This window comes from Astatotilapia calliptera, chromosome 7, assembly GCF_964374335.1.
Source record: "Astatotilapia calliptera chromosome 7, fAstCal68.1, whole genome shotgun sequence".
In the NCBI taxonomy this organism is placed as follows: domain Eukaryota; kingdom Metazoa; phylum Chordata; class Actinopteri; order Cichliformes; family Cichlidae; genus Astatotilapia; species Astatotilapia calliptera.
The window spans coordinates 23588141-23606584 of NC_137428.1; the positions used below are offsets into that span (position 1 = coordinate 23588141).

Sequence of the window (18444 nt, forward strand, 5' to 3'; positions counted from 1 at the left end):
GATGCTACAGGTGTGTGCTTTTATTAAACTTGTGCAATGATGTTGATGATGCATTCCTATGATTGCATGATTGGTGTGTATCTACCCAAGATATTTTGGGTTTATTTGAATTCTTACTGCTCTTTGACACAAGCACCCCAAAACAATAGCTGTATGGGCCACATTCAGGTGTCATTTTCCTGTAGTTGCTGTAGAAGCTGTTCATTCAGTATTAAGTAGCTGCGAGCCAAAGGGTCTTCAAGAATCACTTGTAGTAATTTATCGATCTCTAAATAAAAGAGTTTAACTTCAGGTAAAATAAACATTTATGTGTTATTTAAATGTTTTATGCCTCCACATTTGTAGTATAATTCTGATAAAGTCACAGCAGGCGGACATTGTGCCAGACACAACCCTGGTTTCTGGAGCTCTATTAGCCCTCTGTCCTCTAATAGGATTCCACTGGAATGTCTGATAACAATTAAAAACACCTAAGTGTCAAGTGTTAATTTAAAGATCATGAGTAGGTCTTTTAAACTATGTATGACCATTTAATATTTCTACATTTCATTATCTGTTTCTTATTATCTCTTTCTCCGCCTCCTCTCTTTCATCTGCCTCAGTCATCATTGCTCTCTCTCCTCCCTCATTCTCTTTCTCATCACCTTCAGCCTCAGCCAAGACTCCTGAACTCAAGTCAGGGGTCTAACAACAGAAAATGTGGGTAAACCTGCTTATTTATTACTGGTACCGCCATAGTTAGTTTTTGCAGATCCGACATGCAACCCTCGGACTGGAGACTTCCAGGTAATGTTAGGCTCGAGTATTTTAAAAATCGCCCTTTCCTTCTGACAAATAGCTTGGTTGCATTCTCACATCATATCAGAGTTTGTTCACTAAGTGTGTGAGCCACTTCAAAGAAAGTTTCTCTAACAGCAGCTAATGGCAGCGCTCACTGATAGAAAAGTTCAGCATAACTTCAAAAACTCACCTCAGCATTGCTGTCATCAGAGAGAAGTGGGATTCACTGTTTTACAGCCTCATTCAGAGTAAACAGGCGTGGACACCTGGTACAATACAAGCTGAGGTGAACAAACGACAGGCTGTATTCACTACAGATGAACTCCAGCTAAAATGTATGAGGTGACTCGGGCAGGTAAAAATGTAAAATATTTCAAAATATTTCAAAATATTTTTATTTCTGATTTATTGCTAAGTGTTGATATTATTCAAACATGTTAAAATATATAGTTTGCACAAATATATTTGAGCTGGAGAAACATGCTGGCCGCCCGTGGCCATTGTTAAGGAATGCATAGCAGCTGGCTGAGCGTGTTATTCGTGGACTTTTATAGGCAAAAAAGTGTAACACACATTTTCAATCAACAATTTCCACCTGTTTTCTGCAGTGTGGCCCAAAATGTCACACAGATTGAATAGAAGGGAATTTCAAGGTCAACAAATTAGGGAATTGGCGGAGCACTTCTTCCTTTTTGATGATCTAAATAATTTAGGAGTTTATCCAACAGTCTTGTCTTTATCTCTTAGGGGAAAACACGGAGTGGGCCGGATAGACATTGTTGAGAACCGTTTCATCGGCATGAAGTCCCGAGGTAAGACTTAAAAATGTTTTGTTCTTCTTTGTCTCTTTTTTTGTGCCAGATTCACCATTCCTGACTTACTTGAGCAATAATATCCACTGTAAATGCAGTAAGGTGCATATATTTGCACTTACTCTGAACTGCCTCATAGTATTTTAATTTTACATGCACTGAAAGCCTTCCTTTCAACATCCAGAGCTTTCATCCAATTTGCAGTTAGTTTACATGAATGCTTCAAGTGTCACCTCTGCTGTTCTACTTCCATAAAAGTGGGCCGGGTGGCGAGCACGCTTCTTAAGAGAAATGTTTTTCCTGTGGTTCACCTGGAATCATAGACTCCAAAGTTGCTTCCATTCACTTATGCATGCACACATACAGAAAACACACACCGTGAAGAGGAAAGGTGCACACGCTCCAGTGGATACACACAAATGCACAGTCGATCACGTATCTGCGCACACATCGCTCTAGGATGGTTTTTTTGTCTCTTTATCTTCGGCATCAGCAGGCAACTTGAAAAGCTTCTTTGTTAGGTCTCTACATGTATTACCACAGCAAATATACAGGGCCAGCGAGCAGCCCTGGCCTTGCGAGACACGCTTACACAAACTGTCCTCTTCCTCCCCGACACTATGTGCTATGATTGGCAAATTGACTGGCCAACAAACTGTGGCTGTGGCGCCACTTGGCAGGTAGAAATTGGAAAATGGGAAGCCCACTTTTCTCTCCCCTCGACTGAACAAAAGATCAAAGCTGTTTCCTACACTGAAGCAATAGGAAGAGGTGGAGCAAGAGGTGCCCGAGTGGTTGAATAACTACCATCAAGTGTTCACGTTGCTGTCCTCGGAAACGGCACTCGTGTTAGCACAATAGAAGATGGGAGGAATTGAACGGGGACATGTCATTTGTGTTGGGTCATATTTATTTGTGTGGGGTCAGGGAGGCGGCAAGGATTGAAATGGTTTGTCAAGAATCTTGTCACTGTGCTACAAAGCATTCAGCAGCCTGTGTGCCAGACTAACATTTCCCTCCTGTCAAAACACCGTCAGACCTCTGACCAGTGCACCCATGATGGCCTCAGCAAAAAGCAGTCGGAAATGGCCTCATCTTTTGATGAGCGGGCTGCCTCGTCAAAAACTGCTGTCAGACATCAAGATGCTGGCTCTAAAAATACTTATAAAAGTCTTTTTTTTTTAATGTCTTCATCTAAAGAGTCCCACCAATAATTAACCAGCTCATCTTGATCTAGAACAGGGGTGGACAACTCCAGGCCTCGAGGGCCGGTGTCCTGCAGGTTTTAGATATCACCCTGGGTCAACACACCTGAATCAAATGATTAGTTTGTTACCAAGCCTCTGGTGAACTTCAGGACATGTTGAGGAGGTCACCCCTGATCTAGAAGATATTTAGCTTTATTCGCTTGCTTGCGCTACCTGTTTATGCTCAGCTAACAGTTTGCCTGAAGGGTCAAAGAGGATCAGCTTAAAAAGAATAAATTCCTGTCCTGAACCCCTGCAGGCCTGCAGCCATGGTTAGCATACCTGCACTGACTGTATAAACCTCAAAGCCACTGGATTTTCTTTCTTTAAGCCTAACTAAACTGCCACTGTTGGGGCTTAACCAGATAGCGTTTCATTGTTTCCTACTCTCCGTGAAGCTAGTTCTGTTTTTGGAGCACTTAAGCCGAGTTTTGTTCGGGGGCAGTTTTAACTCATTTATCTGATCGAGCCTAGAATGGAAATGTCTTTACGTGCCCTCCGTGGCCCAGGATCTCCAAAAAGCCACAAGCCGCTCTTGCGGCAGCCTTTTTGAGGCTTTAGACAATTAGCGGCGTCACTAATGCTTTGTTTTTTTACCTGCGAGCACAAAATAAATGCTTCTCAGATCAGCGGTCTTTAGGCTTGTACAGATTCGGATTTTACCTGACATTTAAGTGACAGCTTCATTTCTCCTGTCATCTACCTCATCTTTTCTCCCTCCCTGTCCAGAGGGGGTAAATTGCAGGGTAGTCAGAGCCGTGGTCCAGACTCCGGGCTGACAGGGGCCTCCTAACCTGTCACAGGCTGATCCATGTTTTGTGAGCACTGTGAAGGCCTGTCTGTCAGACGGCTGATGTAGTTGTTTGGCTGCAGTTAGTTCAAATGAACAGACCTTGTAGTTTATGTTGCTATGAATGGCCTGTGAAGATTATGCCTTGGAAGTAATTATGTGCACTATCCCAGTGCCTCTAAAAATATGATATTCATGAGCAGTCAGGCTTGTAAAGGTGCCAGCACTCTCATCTAAAACCCAGCTGAAGTCTTTTGTGCAAGTTTGACTTTGTTTTGTTGATTTTTGCTTTGGTTTGTTTAGGGATATATGAAACCCCAGGAGGTACAGTTCTGTTGAAGGCCCACTTAGACATTGAGACCTTTACCATGGACAAAGAGGTGCGGAGGATCAAACAGGGGCTTGGTATCAAGTTCTCTGAACTTGTGTACAATGGTGAGTGCCCAAAATATCTCATCTTAATTATGTTGTTTCCTCTTATTCTGTTTTTCTCCTGTGCAGTTCCTGCAAGAAAGAAGCAAACACGCTCAGTGCATCCGTACACTGCTGTGTGTTCAGTGTGTTTACACGTGTGTGTCGAGCTTTTCTCGGCTCAGGTGTCCTAATCCTCCCTTCTGCTCACTCTTCACCTTCATCCACATAATAGGATCAGTGCCATTACAGACTGACTACTAGGTTGCTTCAGTTATACCCTCCAGAGGCAGGAAACACACACACACACACACACACACACACACACACACACACACACACACACACACAAAGGTGATACTTTGAGGAGGAGGGCAGAGATTAAACCCATTGTGGGTTTAAATCATTAATAACTCTGCAGATAGCAGACGGCTGGTAGTGGGGCTTATGTTAACAATCCACCTGTTCAGCATCTGTTTTTTTGCAATATTTACCTAAACAGTGTTTTATAGGAGAAGACACATTTGACACTAAACGACTGATTAGCGGTCAAATAAATGCTTAGTTGATTAAAATGAATCTAAATCCGCTTGCAGAGGTTTAAAGAAAGCCCAAATCTTAAAGCATCACTTTCACATCACTTTTGAAAGCAAAAGACCAAAATGACGGATTTCTTTGATTGACGATTTAAAATAATAATTCGTGTAATCTTCTCAAACAACCACTTAACAGAGCCATGCTGGCATCTAGAAGCAGCTAACACGAAGATCAAAAAAGAAAGGAATGATTGTCTTTGAACATGGCCAGATGATGAGGTGGAGGTCAGCCTCTGGTGAGAGAAGGACCCCTGCTGAGTGGGGTGTGACTGACCTCTGAACATATATAGACGTGTCCCTCGCCCATCTGTCTTAGTGACTGATGATCCAGCTCATCAAAATTGGAGAAAAGAAAGGGGGAAAGGATCTTTACCTGAGACAGAAACGAGACCAGAGCAGAGAAAGAATTGTATCTCATAAAAGAGCGAACAGTCAGATCTGTGTGGCCATCCGTACTTGTATTCAATAAATAAGGAAAATACAGTGGAAAGATTTTAAGCAGTTTAGATGTTAAATTGTTATTCATGTGCCCAAACGTATCCATTACAAGGTGTCCTGATTCCAGGTGTTTGGCTTTACATGAAAACAAAGAAGCAACAGTGACGACTAAAGTCCCCAGAAAAACAACTTGTTTAGACCAACGTGCCTCCCAAGTGTCTTTGAAAAACCATTTGCAGGTGAACTGTGAAGATGGATTTTTAACACTGCATTAAAGTAAATAAGAAACAAAAAGTCAAAAGCTTCCAGGTTTTATTATAGCACTTATGTAGATCTTGGGCTGTGTGAGCAATACAAAAGTCAGCAACACAAGCACTTTTCCACAGTCGTGTAAGCAACAGGTAAGATCTTAAGAGTACAATAGTTTCTTTTTCTATAGTGTCCACAAAACAGGTGGACATGGCAACCATGATGATATTCAGTGGTTATTTTGGAACTAATATGAAGCCTTGAACTTCATTTATTATGGATGAAAAGCTAAATAACCAGCTAACGCTAACTAAGCTTAGTTTGCAAGGTGCATCCGTTCACTATGCGAGTGCCTCACATAAACCCTGATATCTTGTAGTTGGTTCCAATTAGCTTACAAATAAAGTTCACAAAGTTGAAAATCCTTCCATTAAAACACTTCAAAGATAATCTAAGGGTCCACTGACTCCAGTTAGCAGAGGTGAAGCTTAGCAGATGGTCTGCATCCACCTGTCATTCAAAGCATCCACATAGAAAGACACTAGAAGGAGAGGGAACCGTTAGTGATGTGAAGCAGGCGGGTCCTGATTAAACCTTTTCCCATTTTTGAAGGGACTGTTTAAAGTGATGACTGATAGAAGTGAAACGTACTGCTGACGTGCTAACTAAGCTACAGGGTGACCTTGAATAACCAATCATGACCAGCTGGCAGCTGTAAAGTGACAGCAATATATCACTGCTTTATATGTGGATGGGCATCTATAATGCATCATTTTAAGCCTTGTTACCATTAATACTGGCAAGTTATTAAAATATTATCTATGAACTACTTATAAATAGGCTGTACACATGTTTAATTATTCTCTAAATATGGGATCTTTGATGGGGACTCTATGGGGATTGACTCATTTTTGTGTGGATGCCTCAAGTGGTCATTCGAGGAACTGCAGGTTTTTTTTTTTGTTTCTTGTTTTTCAGCCCTGGTTTTGTCTTATCTCTCCATCTGCCTGGACTATAATAAAAACAACTCCTAAACCAACCCTTGCATTACAGGTTTCTGGTACAGTCCAGAGTGTGATTTTGTGCGACACTGCATCGCCAAGTCCCAGGAGAACGTGGAGGGCAAAGTGCAGCTATCTGTCTTGAAGGGTCAGGTCTACATCCTGGGACGAGAGTCACCCAAGTCCCTGTACAACGAGGAGCTAGTCAGGTAAGCAGAGGATGAAATACAAAAAAGTGCATATGTGTGTGTGGTTGTAAGACAGAAGTGACAGCTGCGTGTGGTGCTGCTCTGGTGCATCCACATGTTCACCAGTCGGCCTGTTATTAGGTCACTTTGACAAAGCTCTCTGATGATCTCCACATCAGCATACTTAACTGACCCTGCCTCACAAAGACATCAGAGAAGTGTCAGACTCAGTTCCTGCAGGGCAGACCTCAACACCCCCCCTCCGCCCCGGCCTCTTAGCTGTGGTAACAGTGGGTTTGTTCAGGAGGGTGACCCCTAATGCCCTCTGGGCAGGCTCAGCACTGACCAAAGTGAAAACCTCCTCCATATGTCTCTCCATCTCCACGTCAGTCACACACACACCAGTTGTACCCTAAAGTCAGAGAGCTAATGGTGTTTTCAGCCAGACGAGAGAGGTGATTTCACTCGGCTTTTAAGAGGAAAGCACCAGCATGTCATGCTAGTTAAGCAGGTCAGAAAGAGAGACACTAAAAACATGCCTCACACAGTCAGCCATTCAGTTCCTTAGACTGGTTTGGCAAGCGAAACAGCCAGTTTAAAAAAAAGGAGAAAAAATCAATACGGTGAGTGTACATTTTGTCCTGTGAGAGAGGGGGAGATAAACAGAGATTATACTGTACTCAGACCAGGCACGCAGCCAGCTTTAGTAACCCATACTGGCTTGTTTCAGTTTAGTTTTTTTTTACTAATATTCAGTTTTTGCTAAACTTTCAACTCGTTTTAGATAAATTATAACTCCTCATTCCTTTAAACAGACAATTTGCTGTATGGTTTTAGTTGATGAACGCTTGTGTTTTGATACGAGGCTTCATTTTATAAAGTCACATTTCTCAGCAGGGATGATACGTCTGTGTGACTCAGTGTTGTGTTGCACCATCGCAAAGTCCTCGGGGCCACTGACAGATGGGCCAGTGGTTCCACATAAAGGGGCTCTTTAGAAACATCAGCCCCCCAAAAAACTCTCACATTAGTCTCAAATTTAGTCACTCACACTGACACACGGCTTTATTTCTTACCCACGGAGAGCAGGTTTTTCTTGATAAGGTGTTGTCTTTTCAGGAAAACACACGCCTGTGACTACAGACCTGTCGCCCTACATGCTAAACCTGAGAATAAATGCTTGAATTTACGAGACCAAGCCGACTCTCAGGTGCCTTTCAGCAGTTAAAAGCAAAAAGATATTCAGTTTCATATATACTTTTCTTTGTTGATCGTATACAACAAAGAAAAGTATGAAATTCTTTATATGTGGCAACGTGAAACCAACAAATGTTTGGGTTCTTACTAAAGTCTTAAGTAAGATGATGAAGTTATAAAGAAAATAGTCGTAATAGTTACAAAATTGATTTTGTTCATCTTCTGGCCTCTTCTATTTGTGCCGCACCAGTGCTCAGTTTCTGAAACTAGTGTTAGCATTAACATTTAACAACAATGAGGAAAACATGTCATACATTGCAGTTTTTTAAAGATCATAGATCTCACTGCATTTTATAAGATCTGTGTTTGAGATACAGAATGTGCATATATAGAATAAAGACACTATTTTATTTCAGAGGTGCTCCTGGTGAGCTTTTGCTTTCGGTATGTAATTTTGCCTCAAAGTAAGAAAATAAAAACTCAGTGATACACCTGAAACAGGAATACGCTTTTATTTTTTCTGTAGTTATCGATAGCTTTCTCCAGGTAGCTGAGATGGTGGGACACCAGTATAACCAGAGTAGCTGTGAAAGCTACCCAATAAAAGAAAAGGAGCAAAAAGGGATAGTGACAGAAGCTAAAACCAAGAGTGAAACTTAGAAGGGGATTTGCTCAATGAAAAGAGCTCCAGGACTTGGGAAGGTTCAGAAGTTTCAGCTGGAATTATATCTACTAAATCAGTTAGCAACAAAGCCTAACAGCCTAATACAAAAGGGGCTTTAAAATGGAGGCAGCGGGTTAGGGTGCAGGGGGGAAGTTGTCTATTGGCACTTTAGAAGAAACTTTATTGGATTATTCTTTAATTGAGAACAATGGATAAAACAAACTGAATGAAAACTTGATCTATTTCGAGAAAATGCAGTGAACCAGAACTTAAGTGCTTTCTATTGTACAATAAAATGCATAAAATCCCCTAAAAATAAGTGTTAATACACACTCATTGGCTACTTTAGTAAGTATTGCAGCACTGGGTTGGACCCCCTTTGCCTTAATCTTTTATGGCACAGATTCAGCAAGGTGCTGAAAACATACTCCTCAGAGGTTTTGGTCCGAATCGACATGACAGCTTCACACAGTCGATGCAGATTTGTCAGCTTTACATCCATGATGAGATGATATCCTGTTCCAGCACATCCAAAAAGTGCTCTACTGGATTGTGCAGACCATTTGAGTACAGTGAACTCATTGTCATGTTCAAGAAACCATCCTGCTGGAAGGAGCGATCAAAGGACAGGCACACAGTGGTCCTAAAGGGATGGACGTGGTCAGAAACAACACTCAGGCAGGCCCCAAAGTGTGCTAAGAAAATATCAAACACACCAACAGGCTGAACTATTGATACAAGGCAGGATGGATCCATGCTTTCATGTTATTTACGTGAAATTCAGACCATGCCATCTGAATGCTACAACACAAATCGAGACTCGTCAGATCAGGCAATGTTTTTCCAGTCTTCTCCTGTCCAATTTTGATGCCTTGACCATGTCTACATGCCTAATCGCGTTGACTTGCTGTCATAATATTGGCTGATTAGATTTTGCTTTAAAAGCAATTAACCGAGCGTTCCTAACAAAGTGGCCATGCCAGACTTGTTGGAATGTTTTCCAGTTTCTACAAAACATGTAAAACTACTTAACAACACATTTTTATAGATGTAATATGTCATTGATATACAAACGAGTACTTACTTATGTATTAGATGACAAGCTTATTGTGAATTACTTCTTCGTTGCCACTGACAGATGGACGTACCTGACAGCGATACACCTGGAAGCAGCAATCTCATACACACACACTCTCACTTATTTGCCACTACATGAAAACCTGTCAAAATCACACACACACACACACACACACACACACACACACATAGAGACCAGATTAGGCATGAAACCCCCGCTGACATCCTGTTGGCTCTCCACAGGCAACAGTAAACGGCGTCATTAACACAGTGGTAATACAGCCCTTCGTCGCACCCATCTGAGACAGAAATGTCACCCTCCTCGCTCTCAGCAGTCTCCGCTCTCAATTAGACTGCAGGGTTTCTTAAAGGAATACACAATCACATGCTTGCAGACACACAGGCACAAAGTGCTGTATTCTTTGTGGCCACTCACTCATAATGGTGTTCAGGTGCTGGGCAGGGAGCCTTGTATTGAGAGTTGATGATTTAGTTGTCGGCCTTTCTTTTTATAGTGTTTATCCTATCATTTGTTGGCAATTTCCTCTTTTGCTAAGTGCTTTTGAAGAATGAGTGCAAGCTGTACACCGGGAGTTGGGGGTGTTATAGAAGGAGAGGACTCAGTAAGGGAGTGTATTAAACACTGCAGGTAGAAACTGCTGTAATTACACAGCACACGGGCACTCTTTGTGAGACACAGTAAGAAGAGATGACTACACAACAAGCAGCCTCGACAACATGGGACAACGCACCGCCGCAAGTTATAGATTTACTACTTTTTCACAAGAAGTGGATAAACTGGAAGACAGACAGCAGATTACAAAATCATCTCAACACTTAGCTCACAGTTGATATGATGGGATTGTTTGTAAATGGGTTATGTGCGTCTTTTGTGTTCTTGTATGCGTGAGCGTGTTTTCATTCTGCTGTGTTGATGCGCAAGCAACTAAAGAAGAGCATTCAGAGGAAAATCAATTGGGACACTGTTTCAAAAGATTATCAATGATCCAGTTATCCCAGCGGTTGATGAGGCTCTGTCTCTCTTTATGTTCACGCCAGTGACGGCAAACACTTCAATCAGTTTGTTACCCCACTGTCCTCTAACGTTTGCCTTCAGTGTTTGGTCCCTCCTTAACTGATCCCAGATTTGAAGATTGCTCCCTGTTGGCTCACCTGCTTCTTTTCTGACTTCTTTTTGTTTCAGCATGGACGTGCAGGGAGACTACGACCCGTGTGATGCCTCTGGATTCATCAGGATTAACGCCGTCAGGTTAGCGTTCGCCTTAAAACCAAAGAGTGACTGTTTATTAAAGCCAGCTCACACCTATGCTTCATCCTTCTTTGTATATTTTTCTGCCACAGGTTAAGGGAACACCACCGCTTGCAGGGTTTGTCCAGCACCAAGCAGTAGTTGGTGTCAGTTGTGGAACAACACCTTCTTTTCTTGTTTTCTCTCTCCATGACATATTACAAACCAACAAATTTTAGTCTTTGTGCCTCTAGTATCTACCTTATGCCTTATTATGTAGTGTTGGTTGTATTAGCACAATAGGAAGCACATCATTTTCATAGTTGAAAGCACGTAACAGCAGGATTGGCTCACTCCAAAATATGAACTGTGGATAAACTCTTGATATGTATTTCTTAGTATTTGGTTCCCTGGAATTTTCTATTCTTGGCATCATTATTTTAATACCATGAACTGTTTGTATTCCAATAAAAAGGGGTGAAATTTCCTTTTTCTTTGTTTCTCTTCCACTTTTTGGTGTTTCATTATAAAAAGCACAAGTCATTTATGTCTTTGGCAGACTGTGTATTTGTTTTTTAGTTTTAATGCATGCCTGTTTAAGTCTTGGGGCCACACTCGGTGCCCCGAGGAAGCCGTGTCATATTTTACAATATGCAGATGTAAGGGGAGCGCTGCAGAAGTGAGCATAATGGTTCAGTGATAGACACTGAAGTGGAAGCAATGAGGTCATTTCTGAGCTCAAATGGCACAAGTCAGATGGAAGGAAAACCAATTGGACGCGATACATATGTATATTCGCCAAGCATGGCGTCCCCACGCTTACACGACAGAGGCAGGAGGGGGTATTGTAAGGTTCACTTACAGCTTTTTTTCTTTTCTTTTTTTTAAATTGGAAGGTGGTACATTGGTTAGCACTGTTGCCTAATAGAAAGAAGCTCCTGAGATCAAATCTAATCTGGGGCCTTACTACGTGGAGTTTGCAGGTTCCCCTTGTGCATGTGTGGGTTCTCTGCAGCTAAACCAGCTTCCTCCCGAAATCCACACAGACATGCATGTGGTTAGGTTAATTGGTGATTCTAAATTGACTGTAGGTGTGAATGGAAACGGTTGTCTGGCTCTGTGTGTTATCCCTGCGACAGATTGCCGACCTGTCCAGGGTGTACCCTGCCTCTCGCCATGTGATAGCTGGGACAGGCTCCCCTGCAACCTTCAACTGGATAAAAAGGAGAAAATGGATGAAAAATGGGTACGCTCTTTTGGATGACTATTTAAAGATCTGTGAATAGGTGAACGTGGTGCAGTGTCGCTCAACAGGAAGACTTGAACGGGAATTAACAAGATTAGGAAGGAAATCTATAAAATTAGCTTTAATGTGGAGATTAAGGCATTAGGGAACAAAACTACAACTGTACTGCTGAAAACACGAGTAAAATATGTGTATGCTAATGTGGCGGGTTATTGTTACAGCGGCTTTTCTGAATCAACTGAAATGTGGCAGCAGATACTAAGTGCTTAAGATGTCGATGTTGTATTGTGACAACATTTTGGAGGTCGACAAATTAAAGGAAATACTGACTTGTTGACCTCATTCCTTTGCCCCCTCGCAGCCTGGATACTCTGAAGGAAAAGGTCCTCTACACTACATTTCATTAAACCAAGGTTCATGTTATACCATGACAAAGCAGTGAAGAGCATTTCTCTTCAGTTTAAACTTTCTCGTTCACTTTTTTAACCTGGATAACTGCAGCCTGTTCAAACACCATTACTGGTATAAACCACTGGGGTCTAAACAGGCGCAAAACAAACACTGTCTAAGCCGTTTTAAGAGATGCACTGCAGCCCTGAACATTTCTATTAATCACACAGCAGAAGTGCATGTGAGAATGCAAATGTTAGCTGGTCTTCAGCCTACCGGCTTCTCATTATAAAGTCTATGTCATGTGGGATTGCACTGATGTGTGAATACATCTGAAATGGACCATTTGTGGTTCCTACATGTGGAACGGCTGTGGAAAACAAAACTGCAAAATTCATGTTAAAAAAAAAAAACAGCTTAAAAGTCTTTGATGTGCAGTCCTTAAGCATATGCTTGCCCCCCTGGATTGGCTTTGAAAACCCTTAAAGGAAGATGTTACTACACTGAGCGATGACCTCTGCCCTGTGAAGAATCATTTCTATTCTGATGGGAGTTGTCTCTTCTTCCATAGAGCACCAGGCCTTCAAAGTAAATACAGTGGACACACTGTGATTGGAAAGCACTCTCCCTCATCATAATAGAGGCTTCTCTTTCTACGTTTTAGGTGTTTGCAATTTCCTTTTATGGTTAGATGTAAAAATAATTCTATGCTGTAGCTGTTTCTCTTCTTCTTCCCTAGTTCCCACCACTGAGAGATGTCAGTCCTGTATCGAAGTGCTGGGTACGCTGTGGGCCTCATATTAGGGTCCACAGGCACAGGAGACCCCCCGCCAGGTCTAATGGGCAAAGAGGAATTCTCGGACCCTTTCAGTCCTGCAGCAGCCACTCAGCCACTGCACAATTACACGGCAGGCGTCTCAGTCTTTGCCTGGTCAATTACCAGCCAGTCCCTGCATTTACTGTTGTGCGCACACAGGTTGTAAGATAATCAGTGTCCAAAATTGCCCGGTTAGAATGAAGGGATGGAAGGAGAGTTATTCAGATTAGTCAGTCAAGCTGAAGGGGTGGCAGGAGGGATGGGGACAGCTATCAATCTCAATCTGGCTTCAGTGGTTGGAGAGGGGGGAGGATTGTGGTGACCTTTCTGTTTTGTTTCTAGAAAGATATGATCCTGTGGAATTTTTTTACTGATATAATAGCTTGCATGCATTTCTTTTCAGAATTACAAGGTTGCGTATTGAAGTTTTACTTAGGTGAATACTGCTCTATCAACAACTCTGCACGTGTGTGTGTGTGTGTGTGTGTGTGTGTGTGTGTGTGTGTGTGTGTGTGTGTGTGTGTGTGTGTGTGTGTGTGTGTGTGTGTGTGTGTGTGTGTGTGTACTTACCATATCACATGTCATATCCCATCCGCCACCCCCTCCCTTCTACCTGCCTGTCCGGCCAAGCAGGTATGAAAACTGTCCCACACCTGACCAAGGGAATTAATCATCCTTGACCCTGGACCAATTACCCCTCATTACCCACTATGTCTTCCTCTCAGGGGAGAGTTGTGTGACAATAGAGTGACATGAAAGTCAGCAGTAGCACAGGACCGATGGACACTCCTAATGGACACTTCTGTGCGACTGTGTCTTCTCAGGAGGCCAGGTTGACTAGCCTTCCACTCCCTGTCACTCTTCCGCAGCACATGTACAAAGGAGGCTATTGTCCCGGATCACAGTCCGCGACCTCTTGAGCTGAAGTGCAGAGGGCCGCCGGCAACAAAAGCTGGAAAAGAAATACTCAAAGGTGGTGATGATAAGAAGGTTTAGTTTAACTTTATTTAACCATTTGGTACAGCTTTCTAAGATGACAGCACTTTTAAATGGATTCTAAGTTACTAATAATTTATAGACCAGTTATGCAAAATACTAAAATCTCTTTGGATGAAAGTCCAAACTTCACTTCCATCTAGTATTAATTCAGCTGCAAATGTTTGAAATGTACAGTGATTAAGTGCAAGAGAAGGGATGGGTGGTGTTGCTAATGCATGATCTCTCCAAAGTGTACCCTACCTCTCGCCCTATGTCAGCTGGGATAGGCTCCAGGCCCCCTCTGCATGCCTGAATTGGACGTGCAGTTAAGAATGGATGGATGTATGTTTGTTACCTGCTTCAAACCACTGCTTTAGCAAACTGCTCTCAGGACTTAATATTTCCCCATCGCTATCTCTAAGTTGTCATGTTGCAGTTTGCTTCTTGAATTTGCAGGAAGCTAAGTTAATCGTCAGGTTTTTACCCATCTATTGTGATATTAATTTGTTGAGGAATTAACAGAACAAAGCGCACGAGAATGTCTGCTGTCCCCCCCCCCCCCCCCCCTTCAATCTGCGTTCCTCATCTGCCTGTCAGTGTGGAGAGAGAGCGATCCTTTTTTTCACTGATCTGTCCGCTTCAGCACAGTAAGACAGGAACAATGACCAAAGACCGTTAATTACCACCAATTACAGGCCAAAGAAGCTCTTGTTCACTATGGTTTGTGTGTAACCCAAGCCCAGGAAGCCGCATGACGGCTGTCCCGCTGTGTCTGTTCCTTCACCTGCCTCCAGAGCACCACATACACGCACTGTTCTTACCACCATCACGTCATATTTTATACCTACCTGGATTAATAAACACCCGCTTGTATCTGAATAAACTGGCAGCTGCTTTTTGTGCTCTACCATTTCACTTAATACTGCTTTACTTAGCAGGTAAAGGGTTAATGGACTGGTCCCCTGAGGTTAGTGTAGAAAGCTTATGGGCTTGGCAAAGATGATGAGGTCATTCCCAGCTAAGAAACAATAAGTGATTTGCAGCACACAGTAAACATTCTGCTGAGCTACTATGAATACATTATTTATATTAATATTTTCTGTGTTCACTGGAAGATCCAAATTGAACAGGACAGTATTAATAGCACATATATGAGGATAACCGCCTCATTGTTTTCTATACAGATGTGAAGTATCTGTTTTAACCACGGGCCATTAAATTGAATACTTTGAGTTTCTGACACCTGTTGTATTAATTATCTAAATTATCTAATTCTGTGGTTCACGTACTGGGTATAAGTGCCACTTATGCAGGCTAGTCTGAAAGCACTGATGTGTCTTTATGGGTCAGATGTGCGCTTCATTCATACTCCTGAAACTTGATCTCCTGCTGCAACATCAAGGCGACCATCTGTGAGGAACCATCAAAATAAAACCTTCCAGGCTAGCTAACATCCATGGTTCCTGTGTGTGTGTGTGTGTGTGTGTGTGTGTGCGTGTGTGCGTGTGTGCGTGCGTGCGTGCGTGTTTTTACCTTGATGTCAAAGCCTATTTTCTGGTGTCAAAGGACACCCATACATGATGTCCTGAAGATCTATAGACAGATGGGACCATTACGGTCAAAGCCCCTGGCTTTGTTTGTCCTAAGTCGGTGATGAAATATTGATGGAAAAATAGAAATATTTTGCCCGCTGCTCAATGTTGCTCATCTAAAAGGGTTAATGAGTGTGAGGACTTCCCTGTCTCCTCTTACAACCAAATGTAGCTCAACTACTCACTAACATTGACCGGAGTCTGCAGGCTCTGTGGGCCTAACAAGAATCGATAACCTTTTTCAATACCGGATTAAGTCCGGGTATAATTGCTCAAGTAGCCGAATCCTGACTGATGAGTGCGCTGGCCTGCATTTTACAAACTTTGGATATTGTCCGTATTTGAAAAGATCAGAATAGTAGGACATTAAAAAGATTTTTGCCTATTTTCCTTCTTGCTGAGAGTGAGACTCACTTCTGTCTGGTAAATATAAAGCCACAACCATCTGCCAGTTAGCTAAGCCTGGCTCTGTCCAGACGTAACAAAATCCACCCTAGCCTGAGGTTTTTGCACTTTTATCTTTGCACAGATTAAGCAAACAAACTGTAACATGTTTGTTGCCTTTTGTGGTGGATTTTGTTCCAGCTGAACTGAGCCAACCTCTCTTGCTTCCCCTTCTTATGATAAGCTGGACTAACTCCCAGTCATGTAGGGTCATGTTTAATATAACAGTGATAGAAACACTGATCATTCACTGTCAATTTAAGTCAACGTATGCTTCTTAATCTGTAATTAAGGGTAGAAATATACATCACATCATATATTACCTACAGGTTTCTTAAGTATTTGACTAATTTGTGGATTTTTTCCGCAAACTTGCACAAATTGCTTCTTTTTAGCACACTAATCGCACAGATCAATACTGAGATGAGCGTACTGACTGTGATTCTCTTTACTTGGAGCTTCAGTACACTTTTATTGGCTACATTATAGCTTAAAGTAACATCTTTGCTTTGACAATGAGTTTTTTCCGACTTCATTTAAAACCTTTAAACTCCTGTGTTTGGATAATTCTTTGAAACTGGTTTGAAACTTCTGCCGTACTTTCACTGAATCCAAACCTATCAAAGTTATGACAAACACAAGCGCACACACACACACCATTACAATGCCCTCAATTTTGCAGGTCCCTCTGGGAAGCGCCAATGCAGCATGTTGATCTCAAATCAATAGATTTATCTCCCTGTGTTGCTTCCCTTCCCCTCCTCTCCCTGGGGGTCTGCTGGCGAGGTTTGTTTGCTGGCACACGCTCTTTATGTTCTTCGATCTGTTACTCTGTGAGGAGGTGACTGGATGAGGGGTTCAAGGTGGATGCTGGTAGCCTCATTCTCAGTGAATCCCCTGGATGATGTAAATGTTTAATGGCGCTGGTTATTCGGTTGTTATGGCGTGTGTTATGATGGATGGTAATGCAATGTTTTCTGATGGTGCCTGAATTACACCGCAGGGTATGCAGGCTATTTGGGCTGGGTGTTTAACTGGCTTTCATTACTGAACTTTGCAAATATGCTCTGAAATTATAGTTCAAGCTGCTGCAGTATTTTCTGCTTCAGTAGTCATTTTAAGTCATTTTTGCACAGCGTCTTGACTACTAAACATGGTAACTTCACTCTAGCTTTCTTGTTATTGCTTTGATACTAAATGCACTGAGTGACCACATCTTTCTCATCCCATATAAATGTCTTCCAACTCACCTAGCTTAAACGTTTTGTGTGCCTTGTATTCTCCATGTTTACATGTAGATTTTAAAGCTGACACATTTACATTTGAAACCTAATTTGACAGAAAATTATTGTAATTTTACAACATTGTGCTAAATCTTGAAAATGGATCATAAATCCTGAAGCTATCATCTACATCAGGGGTGTCAAACTCAAATACACAGTGGGCCAAAATTCAAAACTGGAACAAAGTCGCGGGCTAACGTTAATATTTATTGAAATATATTTATTCATCCAGATATAAGAATGAATCTTTTCTTATGGACTCAAACACGTTTTGCTGAAAAACTGAATATGGAACAAGCAAAGCTTAACACTAAACAATATATATATTAGCTGTATAATACCAGTAGGCCAGCTCTGATAGTAATTTGGTATGGCTTCGCGGGCCAAATGTAATTAGGCTGCGGGCCAAATCTGGCCCGCGGGCCAGAGTTTGACACCTATGATCTACATGTAAATAATGCACTACATTACACAACACAGTTACAAATTGCATTTCATTTATGCAAATTAAATTTTGTACAGTATGACTGATTTAGTGGAGGAGTGCAATTTTCTATTGGAAAAACAACTAGTTCAAAGAGAATATTGTTGATTTGTAAAGATAGTTATCAGGTCACTAACAAAGTTTAGGTTGATGATGAACAAATTTTGCTGGATGGATCCATCCTTTCATGTTGTTTACACCAAATTCTGGTCCTACTGTGCGAATGTTGCAGCAGAAATTGAGACTCTGGCAACATTTTTGCAATATTCTATTGCCCAAACTGAGGCAAACAGTTTCCTGTTCTTCATAACTGACTGCCTGTGAGGCAAAGATACTACAATATTAGAAAGATATCCCAACAACCAAACAACCCATTATGAACAAGCAACTGGTGACGGTAGGAAGGAAAAAACACCCTTTCTACAGGAAGAAAACTGTAGAAAGTGGGTTTGCAATACTCATCACACAGGTCTTGTACCCTAAGTATAAACTTTATCAAAAAACACCCATT

At 41.9% G+C, this 18444-nt stretch overlaps 1 protein-coding gene and 1 long non-coding RNA gene across 4 annotated transcripts in view; one reads left to right on the forward strand and one right to left on the reverse strand.

Annotated features, from left to right (window-relative positions):
- The window catches only part of ass1 (argininosuccinate synthase 1), a 29514-nt gene extending 18328 nt beyond the window's left edge, over nt 1–11186 (forward strand). For all 3 annotated transcript variants that reach the window (XM_026173741.2, XM_026173742.2, XM_080304264.1), the window contains 5 exons: nt 1528–1592; nt 3933–4064; nt 6377–6533; nt 10655–10720; nt 10813–11186. In XM_026173741.2, the coding sequence (XP_026029526.2) occupies nt 1528–1592; nt 3933–4064; nt 6377–6533; nt 10655–10720; nt 10813–10861 (469 nt within the window). In that variant the 3' untranslated portion in view covers nt 10862–11186. The remainder of the gene's footprint in view (nt 1–1527; nt 1593–3932; nt 4065–6376; nt 6534–10654; nt 10721–10812) is intronic.
- Nucleotides 8199–9802, reverse strand: LOC145430013 (uncharacterized). Its single transcript, XR_013910388.1, has 2 exons — nt 9458–9802; nt 8199–9016 (listed from the first exon to the last, which is right to left on the reverse strand). It is a non-coding gene; the product is annotated as an uncharacterized LOC145430013 (long non-coding RNA).
- Nucleotides 11187–18444: the final 7258 nt, after the last annotated feature.